This window comes from Dama dama, chromosome 28, assembly GCF_033118175.1.
Source record: "Dama dama isolate Ldn47 chromosome 28, ASM3311817v1, whole genome shotgun sequence".
In the NCBI taxonomy this organism is placed as follows: Eukaryota; Metazoa; Chordata; class Mammalia; order Artiodactyla; family Cervidae; genus Dama; species Dama dama.
In genome coordinates this window covers 40,195,538-40,208,242 of record NC_083708.1, presented here as the reverse complement: position 1 = coordinate 40,208,242, position 12,705 = coordinate 40,195,538, and the positions used below count along the sequence as shown (strand labels likewise).

At 43.4% G+C, this 12,705-nt stretch overlaps 1 protein-coding gene across 1 annotated transcript in view; it reads left to right on the top strand.

Moving 5' to 3' along the window:
* ARMC2 (armadillo repeat containing 2) overlaps positions 1–12,705 on the top strand; it is a 126,951-nt gene that overhangs the window by 12,674 nt on the left and 101,572 nt on the right. The window contains exons 4-5 of the mRNA XM_061131793.1: positions 2,976–3,147; positions 9,885–10,089. Coding sequence (XP_060987776.1) covers positions 2,976–3,147; positions 9,885–10,089 — 377 coding nt within the window. The remainder of the gene's footprint in view (positions 1–2,975; positions 3,148–9,884; positions 10,090–12,705) is intronic.

Here is a 12,705-nt window from a genome sequence, read left to right as displayed (position 1 = left end):
TTTAAATGTCCTAGACATTTTTGCCTTCTTTGATTGTGGTGTTGTATGACAATAGTCTTTTGGTCTTTAGGAACCCTAGCAGTCTTCTCATCCAGGACAGATCTTAAAATCTGACTTTCCCAGTATTTTGGTTGTACCCCCGTCACTGGCTAGTATCTTGGTACAGAACTTGAGGGAAGTGGAGTTTTTAAGTGAAGATTTAAACCCACTTGCAACATTCTCTTTATTTTAAAATAAAGTGAATTTTACAAGAAAAAAATTTTACTGTTGTGCTCCAAAACAGCCATTTTGCTCCACAAGGTGAAAGAACATTTTGTAGAACCTGGAGTGATAGAAACTGGTGGTTTGTTTCATTTTCCCTTGGAGAATTAAAAATGCTCACACATATCACTTTATATTTTAAGTAGTCCAGAGAGGTATGTGTTTAAATGAGATGAATAATTTAGTAAAGGTCAGTAGTAAAATGGAACTAATTTTTATTATACAAACAATGACTAATTTTTCACTAGGAAAATGATACCTTTTATCAAGGAGCAGTTAAAGGGATTTATCTTGCCATCCAGATATAATTGGGTTATTCTCTTTGGGTAGAAATTCGTGTTGCAAAACCATATTTTCTGTTTTATAAGATCTTTTATTTAGTACCCCCAAACATTTCTAATAGTTAAAGAATCTGTAAAATCAGCCATTTACTTGATCTGTATTACTATTATACAGACTTGTCAGTCTTTGTTTCAGATTCAAGGCACCTGCAGAGTACAGACATTTTGAGATAAGAAAACCTTGAATCGACATTCAGTATTGAGATTATCCTTATGTATTTCATCTTTCATAATTACATGTAAAGCACTTATTTTCCTGTATCATACTCTTAACTTTGTTGTTACTATTAGTTTCATGACTTAAGTCACATTCTTATGAATATTTTGCAGCAAATTGAGGAGACTAAAAAGTGAAAGGACTGTTAAATATAACATAATTTATATTTAAATTATGAGTGAGTGTTGTCTCCTTCAAAATAGACCCCTCTGGATTCAGGCTCTGTTTTCCAGCAAGGTTGCATCAGGGTCTAGGGCCTTAGCTTTTGAGACTTAAAAGTAACCTGGAACCAAATATGGTAAATACATAAAGGGTGAGCAGCTTACATAGGGAGGGAGCTAGCATTTCTCAAGCCTCCGTAACGGGACTTGTCTATACTTGAGTGTCCCTGCAAAAAGGGGGCTACTGACTCCATTTGATAGGTGGGCAAGCTCATAGAAGTATATGGCCTGCCCAAGTTCACATAACTAGCAAGTGGGATTGATTTCAGTCAATGACTCATCCTGCCTATTATGCTGATTATTTGTTTTTTCTAACTATGTTTAGATGAATGTATCTCTATAGTCATAAAACTGATTTTTTTTGCGGGGGTGGTTCTGGTTTATGAACCGATTACAATTGCAAATGAACAGAAGGATGTAAAATTTTTTTGAAAAATGTCTTCATTATTGAAATAAGCAACTTCTTGAGGGAACTCTGATGTAGATGTCTATCCTATTAATGTATATGAGAAAACCAGTGTTTGAAATGTTGTGTCATATGATAAATGAGCTCACCCGTTCTCCAAACTATCTGACTTGAACGTCACACTGGATTTTTAAAAAGAATTTGTTGATTAATCTGAGAGTAACTTCATTTATTATGTAAGTGATTTCAGGAACTTTTAACTTGATTATTTTTTGACTAGAGAGCTGGAAGCATTTGCTGCTATGAGATTGCTCTTTCATAAACAGATAATCCGGATAGAGTGGGAGGAAGGAGGGACCATCAGGTGATACTAAAAGTGGGAGTCCAGGCCTCCATGAGGTTGTGGCCCCAGGTTGGGTCAGAGGTCACTGCCATCTGGAGGTTAGACCCGAAGGTGCTTTGGGTGGCATAGTGATTGGTGCAGGTATGCTTAAGTCTTTAGGGAATTGGAATTTTCCCAGTAATGTCCCTTTTCTAATGGTGGTTGTTGTTCAGTCACTCAGTTGTGTTTGACTGTTTGTGACCCCATGGACTGCAGCATGCCAGGCTTTCCTGCCCTTCACTATCACTTGGAGTTTGCTCAAACTCATGTCCATTTAGTCAGTGATGCCATCCAACCATCTCATCCTCTGTCGCCCCCTTCTCTTCCAGCCCTCAGTCTTTCCCAGCATCAGAATCTTTTTCCAGTGAGTTGGCTCTTTGCGTCAGGTGGCTAAAGTACTGGAGCTTCAGCATCAGTCCTGCCAATGATTATTCAGAGTTGATTTCCTTTAGGATTAACTGGTTTAGACTCCTTGCTGTCCAAGGGACTTCTCTTCTCCAGCACCACAGTTCAAAAGCGTCAATTCTTTGCTTCTCAACCTTCTTTATGGTCCAACTTTCACATCCATACATGACTACTGGAAAAACCATAGCTTTTACTATATGGACCTTTAGAATTTTTAAGATGTAGAAAATAAAACATATCATAAGTCCAAGACTACTACTTGCTCTTTTGTGATTTATTAGCCTAAATTATTTTTTAAAATTTTATATTATTAAAAAATACTTTTGTGTAGTCCAAAATGTATAAAGGTCATATTTATATTCCACATAGTTCTTGGTTGCCCAGTAAGTGTGTTCTGAACTGAATCAGATCGAGCACAAAGATTTGCAAAGTAGGTTAAATGTACTATACCATATTTTATAGTTTCTTAATACAGATTTGTTTGCTGGCATGGGTAAACCTTTCTTTTTTTTTTTTTTTTCAAATATACCAAGCAGGACAGTAGAGTATTTAATAGGGTATAACTGACAAAAGCAATGAAAAAGTGTCGTATACCTAATGGACTGAGATCTGGCATCAGGGGCTGGGGAGAAGCCCTGCAGGAAGCCATGCACTCCTCTGGAAGTGTCAGGGTCAGCTCTGGGTGGTGAGTCTCATTCAAGACAGAAACTCACGCCAATCATTTTAAAAAATCTCTTTCCAGAAACCAAAAGCTCCAGCATCTCCTGCCACAGTGGAAGATTTCTGCCATTCCTTTCCTAAACCCCCAGTGGACCCCGCGAAGATTAGAAGGATAAGCAGTGCCCGGGCGCGTTTATTCAGGGCGGCCTCTCAGGGGGCTCTTCTGCCAGCCAGGACCCTTCTTCCCACTCAGTGTAAGGCCTTTAAAACCTTTAAAACGTAGTAGACTTTAAAACCTGAGGGCAAGCATGTTTCCTGAATTTACACACACGAACTATGTTTATATGATTGTTTACGTTAACTAAGACTTAGTATTGTGCAAAAGCTGGTTAAGAAACATTGTTCGTATATTTTTCTGGGTGTTTATAAAGAATACCTAAATATTAGGGTGGTTTTTTTTTTAAATGTTACTTGGTTGAAAAAGAATCTTAGGATAAGTATTTTTTAGTGAATGAGTTCACCTACCCTGGAAGTAATTTCTGAATTAGAATTCCAAAAGTTGTTCGTTTCATTAGGCATATTTAAGATTTATATAATATACACTCATGAAAATACTTTTCTGATCCTATGTGAAAATTGAAGCACAACGTGAATGGGACTTTTCCTACAGCCCCAGAAATGTTGGCAGGTATCTTAAACCTGTAAACAGAGAAGCTAAAAATCTCAGATTCTTATGTCCCAGTAATTGGAATTACCTCTTGTCCACAGCATACTAAGAGTTTTTCAAACTGTAGCAAATGCTCCATTAGTGGGGTGACAATCAATTTAGTGGATCACACCAGCATTTAAAACAATATAAAGTAGAATAAAATAGAATGGAAACTATCAGAGCACATTGCAGACAGCGAACGTTAGACATATGAGGCTGAAGTGAAATCCTTAAAGACAGTCTTAAGGATTTCACTTCAGCCTTGTATGTGTGTTCAGTATCATAAATTTACTATGTATCATGTTTATATGACACCATATTATACATTTCTCATTACTAAAATTACACCATATTATACATGTCCTGAAAGTTGAAAATCCATCTTAGCTGGGTCTGACAGAACCAGCACTCCCTCTGTCGACAAAGATTGATGAAGAGCGGGCAGGTTTACACTCAGAGAGAGGAGACACTCTGCAAATGATCCTGGAAGTTATGGTAGAAGCCACTCCCTAAGCATCCTACTTGTTTGACATATAAGCCTTTTCTCTTAACTAGTCACCAGCATAAATGTAGAAGATCTCACGGAGGACTCTAGATGCATGACTGTTTATGCAAGTAGCCCTCACCCCCTGGTATGTGATCTGGTATGTGATCTGGTATGTGATCTGCAGTTCCTGGTCTCCCCAGCGCACTGCCACTCACTTTCCTGTCTGGTCCCTGTGGTCCCTGACTCAGCTGAAGAGAGAGAATCGGGGAGAAAGGAAAAGGCAGGCAGCGCTGGGTGTGCGGGCCACCGCTCGACGCTGTAAGAAGTATGTAATTAGGCATTCTGCGTTACCTCACTGTCCCCATTTCTTTCTTTTCCAATAGGCAATTGGCTATTTATTGAGCACCTACTAGCTGCCAGGTACCAGTTTAGGCCAATAGAGTCTTGCCCTCAAAGGGGAGAGAGACAGTAAACAGGAAAACCCAGATATAGGATAATTAGGCTCTGATGAGTGCTAAGAAGAAGATAAGCTGGATCCTGGGATGGAGATTGACTATGGCAGAAGGAATTGTGTCAACTCTGGAAGGTGTCCCTGAAGAGGTGGTGTCTGAGTTGAAATGTGGATAATGATAAGAAGACAGCCAGGTAGAAATCTGTGAGCCCAGTGCCCAGGCTGAAGGGGCAGTGAGGCCATAGGTGGGCACAAGTTCAGCTGGTGGACCCCGAGGCCTATGTGGCCAGAAAGGGGAGGGAGCTGAGGTCCCAGAGCCATTCGGGGCCAGGCCAGTGGGAGGACACGGCCAGGGCTTTATATTCTTCCTGCAGTGAGAAGCCAGGGCAGGATTTAAGCAAGGGAGAGACTTCTGTTTCTCAATAGTAGCTGCATTTTTAGAGTCATTGGGGAACTTTTCAGATGTTGCTCCACCACGGCCCCCATTAGACCAGTTACATCAGAAAGGGTTGGTACTTACGGGAGCCAAGTCGAGAGGGGATGGGCTTCGGCAGCCACACAGTGCAGAGTGAGGTCAGACTCAGATAGGAACGGGGCCACTTCTCGTAAACAGGAGGGCAGAGCTGTTGTTTATTCGATGTTTTTGCTTCTAAGCCCAAATGCCACACACATTTAACTCTTGCTGGCTCCCACTTGAGAACCGGGCTGCTTGCTGAGCTGTTCCCATGTAGTGTGAAGGTACCAGGAGAGGTGGACATTTCCCCACCGGCTGAAGCGTGTCTCTGTCTGGGTTCTTCCATCCACCCTGTAGGCAGTTGCCCTCTTCACCATTCCCACCAACCCTGCAGTCTGCATCAGCACCTGGGAAACCGTGGCAGTAAAAAGTCATTGTCTTTTTGAAAGCGCACATCACCCAATTTAAAAAGTGTTCTAACGTCCCAGGCTTGGACTCCTTGTCCTTTGTACGGGGGCTCCCCGGGCTTGTCTCAGAATCCCTATTGTTTAAGAAAAGGTATCTTTTGTTGTGAAACAGACTGTAAAGGCTGCTGTGTGCGCAGACGGGGCCAGAGGGTGTGTCCCTTCCCCTGGTATGAAGTCATTAGTAGCTGACAACTCCCTCAGCAGAGCTGGGCGGGGGGGGGGGGGGGGGGGGGCGGGGAGTGTCGTGGCAGGTTTGGAATTCCTGATTGAGGAAAATGAGAGAAGAGATGTGTATAGTCATGTTCATGGGGCCAGCAGTGTAATCTCTTGTGTTCAGATAGATTTTGGCTGAAGGTGACCGTGTCGCTCTGGTTATTCCAGCTAGATGGAGACCTCTGAGCAGGTCCACCTTCTCACAGCCGTTTTATCTTAGCCACCCCAGACAGGCGTCCTGCATGGGCTTCCTGAATGTCCCCAGAGTCTGTGTTCTCCATCCCACTGATGCCATGCCACGTTTATCACCTCTCACCCTATCCCTGGTCGTCTAGCACTCCTGTCTTGCTCCACCTTCCAGTTGCTAGGGGGTTGCAGGTGGGTCAGCACTGGAACCCTTGGCCCTTGGAGGTATCAGAGTCTGATCACACTGAGAACCCACCCAGACATGGCTGTGAACAGCAGCCTTGTCCTTCTATCCCCGTGGACTGTGAAAAATGATGACTTTCTCTCGGTGTGCCATAAGGGACAAGAGATCAGGAAGCAAATAAAAGTCAGATTGCTTCGTCTTCTTGCTGAAAACCCTTCAGAGCGCCCTTGCTGTGCCTAATGGAGTGGTTGCCAAACCGAGTTCCAGGGAACACTTTTGGCAAAAATACAACTTTTCCTTGGAGTAAAGCTCCCGTGCTCCATTACAATGCACGTGAGCAATTACAGGATGGGGAAGGCCATGTGGTGAAGTCACCTGTTTAGTTTTACTCTAGCCCAGCATTTCCCAGACCTACCTGGCTATGGACTATGTCTTTGGAAAACACAGTTTGGGAAAGAGTGACCTAGCACAGAAGTTGGCAAGCTTTTCTGTGAAGGGCCAGCAAGTGAATATGTTAAACCGTGCGGGCCTCAGAATCTTCTGGTCAACCTTCTCAACTCTGCCAGTGCAGTAGGAAAGCATCAGTAGACCAGTGAAATTTGAAGTTTCATATAATTTTCACATGTTACAAAATACTGTTCTTTTGATTTTTTTTTTTTTTTTTTGATCAACCCCAAAATATAAAAGCCATTCTGAGCTTGCATGCTACATAAATGCAGGAGGTAGGCCAGGTTTGCTGGGGCTGTAGTTGACTGACCCGTGATTCACAGGTGAAGTCTTCACCCTCCAATGTGCACAGCTCTGCCCCAGCTTCGCATTCCAGGCCCTTCTCTGTCCTCTCTTGCCTGCCCACCCACTCCCTGCCTCTGGTCCGTGCACCAGCAGTATGCAACCCTTGCAGTTCCCCTTACTCATCCTGCTGTTTTTGAGCTTCATGCAGGCTCTGCTATATAATTTGTTGGACCCAGTGAAAAATGAGGAAATGTGGAGTTCTTTGTTCAAAAATTCTTTAGAATTTCATGATGGCAACAGCAAAGCCTTAAGCCAAGTGTGAGGCCCTTGTAAGCCTGGGGCCCAGCTTGACAGTGCAGCTTGGACCTACTTGAAGCCAGCTCTCATCCCAGACCTTTGCTCCTTTTTCTCAGAACTTTTTCTTTGGTGGTGGTGGGGCGGCCTCCTGCTAACCCTTTGGAATGCTTTTCAGGCTCCACCTTCTCTGTAATCTTTCTCGGAGCAGCTCCAACCCCTCAGGGCTCTCTGCGCACACCTCCTTACCTGGCGCAGACCACACTGCTCTGCATCTCTCTCTGGACAGATCTGCCTCTCTGTTTTCCCCTACTAGACCGAGTGGGAAAAGGGGGTTTCTCTGTTTGAAGCCCAGGAGCGTGAAACAGGGTGTAGTCTGCAGTAAGTGCCAAAGAAATATCCTGAAACAGGACAGTTCCTATTTTCTTGGTAAGGTTACTGATTGTTGAATCCTTTTGAAATAAATGTATCTGTGATCTACTACAAAATGAGTACAGCATGCTGCATGTATTTGCCAGAGGGACCCGGGCTTTATCACTCAGGCTTGGTCGAATAGTGGACCTCAGGCAGGATTAAGAGTGAGCCCCGGCTGCTCTTCGCTGTCAGGCTAACTGACCGCCCCCTCCTCCATTGTGAAAACAGGCTGCTGCTCCTCCGTCTTCAAGTAAGGTTGCATTTTCCCCTCTAGAACAGAAGCTCCATAGTGGCTGGGACTTCTCACTTCACCCCTAGACCACCAGCCACGGAGCATCTGGCACACGGCAGCGTGTGCTTCATAAATATTTATGGAGCAAACAAGTGCAAGAAACGAATGCTAAAATATAGGGACAGGCTCAAAATGCTTTGTAATCTGAAACGAAGCATGTGCCTTGTAATTCAGTCCTCAAGACCTTTAAGGATGTGTGGTGCTGAGAGAGCCTTGGACTAGCAATCAGGATTCTCGGGTTCCATGAATAATAATGACCATGACTTCCAGGTGGTGAGTGTGCTGGCTCTATGGAAGTCACTTTACCAGGCCAGATCACTTAATTCTCACCACGTCTCCTAGAGGTGGGGAGCACGGAGGAAGAGGAGAGAAGCTGAGTGAGCCGCCCGCATCCCACAGCCTGTACCCGACCCCAAGTCTGATAGAACGCCCAGCCTGCCCTCTCCCTGACACATGTCCTGGCTCTGCCCAAAGCTGCTCTGTGACCTTGGACTGATCACCTTTCGGGTTCTCCATTTTTCTCATCTGAAAAATGAAGGCTAGACTAGCCAATCTTTAAAGTGCCTTTCTGCTGTAAAATTCAGTGTTTTGAAAGCACAGAGCTTAGTCAGAGAGGCAGACTAGGTGGTTTTGTTATTGTTGGTTTTTATTGGTTTGATGGTTCAAGCACAGAAAAGGAAACCTTGAGTCATTTTTGGAAAAGCTTGCAAAACTACTTCTGTATGAGAAATAGCTCATCCTCCTTGCCCCTTTGAAAAACATATGTTATCAGCAGCTAGAGTTGAATAGCAGCATCATGGGTCAGCTATTCCTCATGTCAATTTACTGATGAAGAAACAGTGTTATATTTTAAATCTAAGGATCTTGCCACTGTAAACACAGTAGATGTTTCAATTCAGAGACTAGACATCTTTTTTTTGCAACTCTTATTTCTCTTGAGAAAGCCTTCCAAGTGTTTGGGTGCCCTCCTCTATCCCTACTGGGAAATGGTCTGCTGGACCCCTACGAGCCAGCTCCTGCTGGCTCCTGCTGACCACCTTTCTCTTCCCCACCCTGTCACACACGCCACTCATGCTGTCCCCTGAGGGCCCCAGACACACTCCTGCCTTTGGGTGTCTGCACCACCAGTTCCCTGCGCTGGAAACACACTCCCTCCGTCATCTGACAGCTCAATGCCTCCCCTTCAGTAAGGGTTTGCCTACCATGCCCACCTGTTAAAATTTGCTCCCTGCCCCCATCCCCAATCCCAATCCCCTTTTCCCCTTCTCCATGTTTCTGCTTTTGCTTTTTCCCATAGCACCTACCCTCTTACATACTTCACTTATTATGGTCTGTTACTTATTGTCTGTTGTGTAAACAGGTGTACTGTAAGGATGTAAGCTCTGTGAGGGCAGGGATCTTTGCTCTGTCACTAATGCACCCCAAGTGCTTAGGACAATGCCTGACATAAGAAAACACTCGATGTTTCTGAATGAAAAAGTTCCAACATGATCAGATTCAGGAAGAAGCACTGCTATGGGACACAGAGGTATTTATGTGGACTAGGTAGTTCATAAACCTAAATTTGAGTATTTGCCTACAGTGAAAGACAGGGAAAGCCTGGCATGCTGCAGTCCATGGGGCCACAAAGAATCAGACATGGAACAGCTGAACAACAACAAAACTCTAAGCTAATAGAGCTAAGATCTATTACTTTTTACCTGCTGAATTGATGATGTCAAGCCTAAATTAGTGATGAGGTCTTGTGTGCATTCAGGGAGATTTTTTTTAATTAATAGATTTTATTTTTTAGAGCAGTTTAAGGTTTCATTTTAGAGTGAAAGTGAGTGGGAAGTACAGAGAATTCCGATACCCTCCACCTCCCACCTCGTTTCCCCTATTTAACATCTTGCCTTAGTGTAATGCATTTGTTACACTAGATGAGCCAATATTGATATATTGTTATTAAGTAAAGCTGTTCAGGGAGGTTTTATCCATACAATTCCAGACTCAATTATAAGTAACGTATAATTTTTAAACTGTATAAATTCTTGGATTAAAAAAAATAATGAAAGATGGTGAATCCTAAAATAAATGGCTTTGACAAAACATTTCCTTGGTTATTACAGCAAAGAGAGTGGAATCCGAAGAAACAGTTACGACAAGGGACTCTGTGGTGAAAATAAATGGGATTTACTTAACAGAATCAAAGGCCATTGGCCACTTAAAGAGTCACCCACTTCAGCTAACATATGATGGAGACTTCAGTAAAATCACGGAGCAAGAAATGTTTAAAGGGGCAACGTCCTTGCCATTTCATCTCAGAAGTGGAGGGTCAGTATTCTTTTCACTTAATTTCCAGGTCAGAGCGACTGTGTCATTTACCAGTTTGTTTTCTCTGTTATATAGATGATTGATTTACATTTTCCCCTTTTATATAAACAAAATTTAAATTTATGATGCATGAGTAGGAGAGATTTCTTCTCAGGGCTGAATGGGGTTGATTTTACATCTCCCTCTTTGCTCCTCAGGAAAACATTTATTCATACCTGCCAAAATGCTGCTTTGATAGGGCTGTCAGACTAAAGTCTCTGCTTTATTTGGGCTGTTCCAGCCAGCCCTTGAGTGATGACTGATCATACTGTTTGTGTTATGTGGGATTCTTGCCCGGCCTGGAATTTCTCACTACCTCCCTTTAGGTTAGTCCACTCTTGTGGACTCCACCAAACTTGATTTATCTTACTTTCCAGTAGAAACGTGGATTAAAATATTTATTTTGCAAACTAGAGTTAAAACAGGAGAGTCCTGTGGATTCCTCTTATCTGTGACACCTCTCTACTAATCTCCCATATAATGAACGATTGGGAGTTACTCTGTTTATACCACATTCCTGGAGAAAGCTTTTTTTCCCCACCCCAGTCTGTGTTGACCCTTTCACCAACCCCCCCCCCCCACCTGTGTAAGAACCCCTAAATTCATACCATGTTCCTAGATACAGCTTTCTAGGGCTTCCCACCCGACTCCAGTACTCTTGCCTGGAAAATCCCATGGACAAAGGACCTTGGCAGGTTGCAGTCCATGGGGTCGCTAAGAGTCAGACACGACTGAGCGACTTCACTTTCACTCTTAACTTTCATGCGCTGGAGAAGGAAATGGCAACCCACTCCAGTGTTCTTGCCTGGAGAATCCTAGGGATGGGGGAGCCTGGTGGGCTGCCGTCTTTGGGGTTGCACAGAGTCGGACACGACTGAAGTGACTTAGCAGCAGCAGCATCAGGGCTTCCCCTAGAAAACAGAGGAGCAATTTTCCTACCATATTAAGGATTTGTAGAGAAGTGTTCACTTTGTGAATTCTTATACTGGTGTTTTCCTAAGGAAGCCTTGGATAACTGGGGAACCAGGGTGGGAAAGAGAGCAGACTGTGGTTTCCAGTCCCAGCCAGTAGTGGTGCTAAGATAGGCAGGAGGTCTTGAACTAGACAGGGTCACTCAGAGATATTTTTCTATGATTTTCCATTGGGTCATTGTGAACAACTGCCCAGTTAGGGTTTGCTTAACAAGATTAAATTCCATGGGCCCTTTTAAGACCAAGTGCCTGTTGCCCTCACTTTAGATTCGGGTCTGACTTTGGCTTGTACCCATGCCGTGTGCTTAAAACTGCCTCCACCCCTACTGGCTGCTTGGCAGTTGGTTAGTTTAGCTGAACTGACCTTGTCTGCTGACACAGCCCGAAGAACATTGCACACACAGAATTTATATTAGGCAAGCTAGTAGTCCTTGTCATGTCACTTTGCATTCAGAACATTTTTTTTTTAAATTAAAGGAAAAATGAAATGTCTCCTTAAGTGGAAGAGAAGGACTTCAAGTTGGGACTTTGGGAGTTGAGCACAAAACATCAAACTAGCCATTGCAACAAATCTTTTCCAGTTGGTGAATAAGAATAGGCTGCGAACCTCAGAGCTTAAACATAAAAGGCAGCAGGAGAACTTGTGTTTCTTTCAGCACTGAACTGAAACGGAAACATTTATCTTGCTGCACCCATCCTTATAGTAATTAAAGTTGACTAGGAAAAACCAGACAAGAGCTGTTTTTCTTTTCTTCTTTTGTAAGCCTTCAAATGTTGTGGAATAATCTAGCAAGCCAGGGTTCATTATTTATTCCTCAGTCTGGGACAGCAAAGGCATTTTTGGTTACATATTTTATCTCACACACAGCAGAGGAGAGATCAGTTAGGGACTGGTGGCACTTCTTCCTGATGGTCCAGAATTAGGAGGTGCTGGGCAGCAGCGCTGGTTGCTTTCTTTCCACTTTGTTAGGATGTCTTTTGCATCGTTCAGTGAATTGTGTCTGCCCTGGATTTGTCATACACCCTGGCAGGTTTAATTTCCAGTAACATTTTGGCTTTATGAATCTTTACCTCCTTTAATCATTGGATGGGATTTTTGTTGAGGTGGTGCCAGAAAAAAAGTTTTTTTATATAGTAGGATTAAAACAAACCAGAAAATGGAAACTCTTAGCAGTTCTTTTCATTAATTGCATTCGTGAATCAATCTGGAATACTTGATGGTTGTTTCTGGTAAACATTTAAGCAAATAATTCCAAGAAATGATCTTTGCTGTGCAGTGGAGTATTCCCAGTCTTGATGGTAAAGCCCTACCCTCAATTAACATGTTTTTATGTTTAGACCAGAAGGTGGGAAATGAAGACTCTTGTCAGTGAGCTGAGCTGGCCGGAGAAGGGAGGAAAGGGATTGAGTAATTGGAGCTGACAGGGGTTTGAGGGCTGAGAAGCAGAGCGCGGAGGAAGGGAGGTCAGGCTCCATACAGGGTCTTTGCTGCTGACCTGGCGTGGGAGCTGCCACCTTCATGCCGGTGCTTCGTGGCCTAGCGAGAGAAAGGAGTAGTTTAATTTGGTGAAACCGTGTTGATTTTAGGGAAACCCTTAATTTAGAA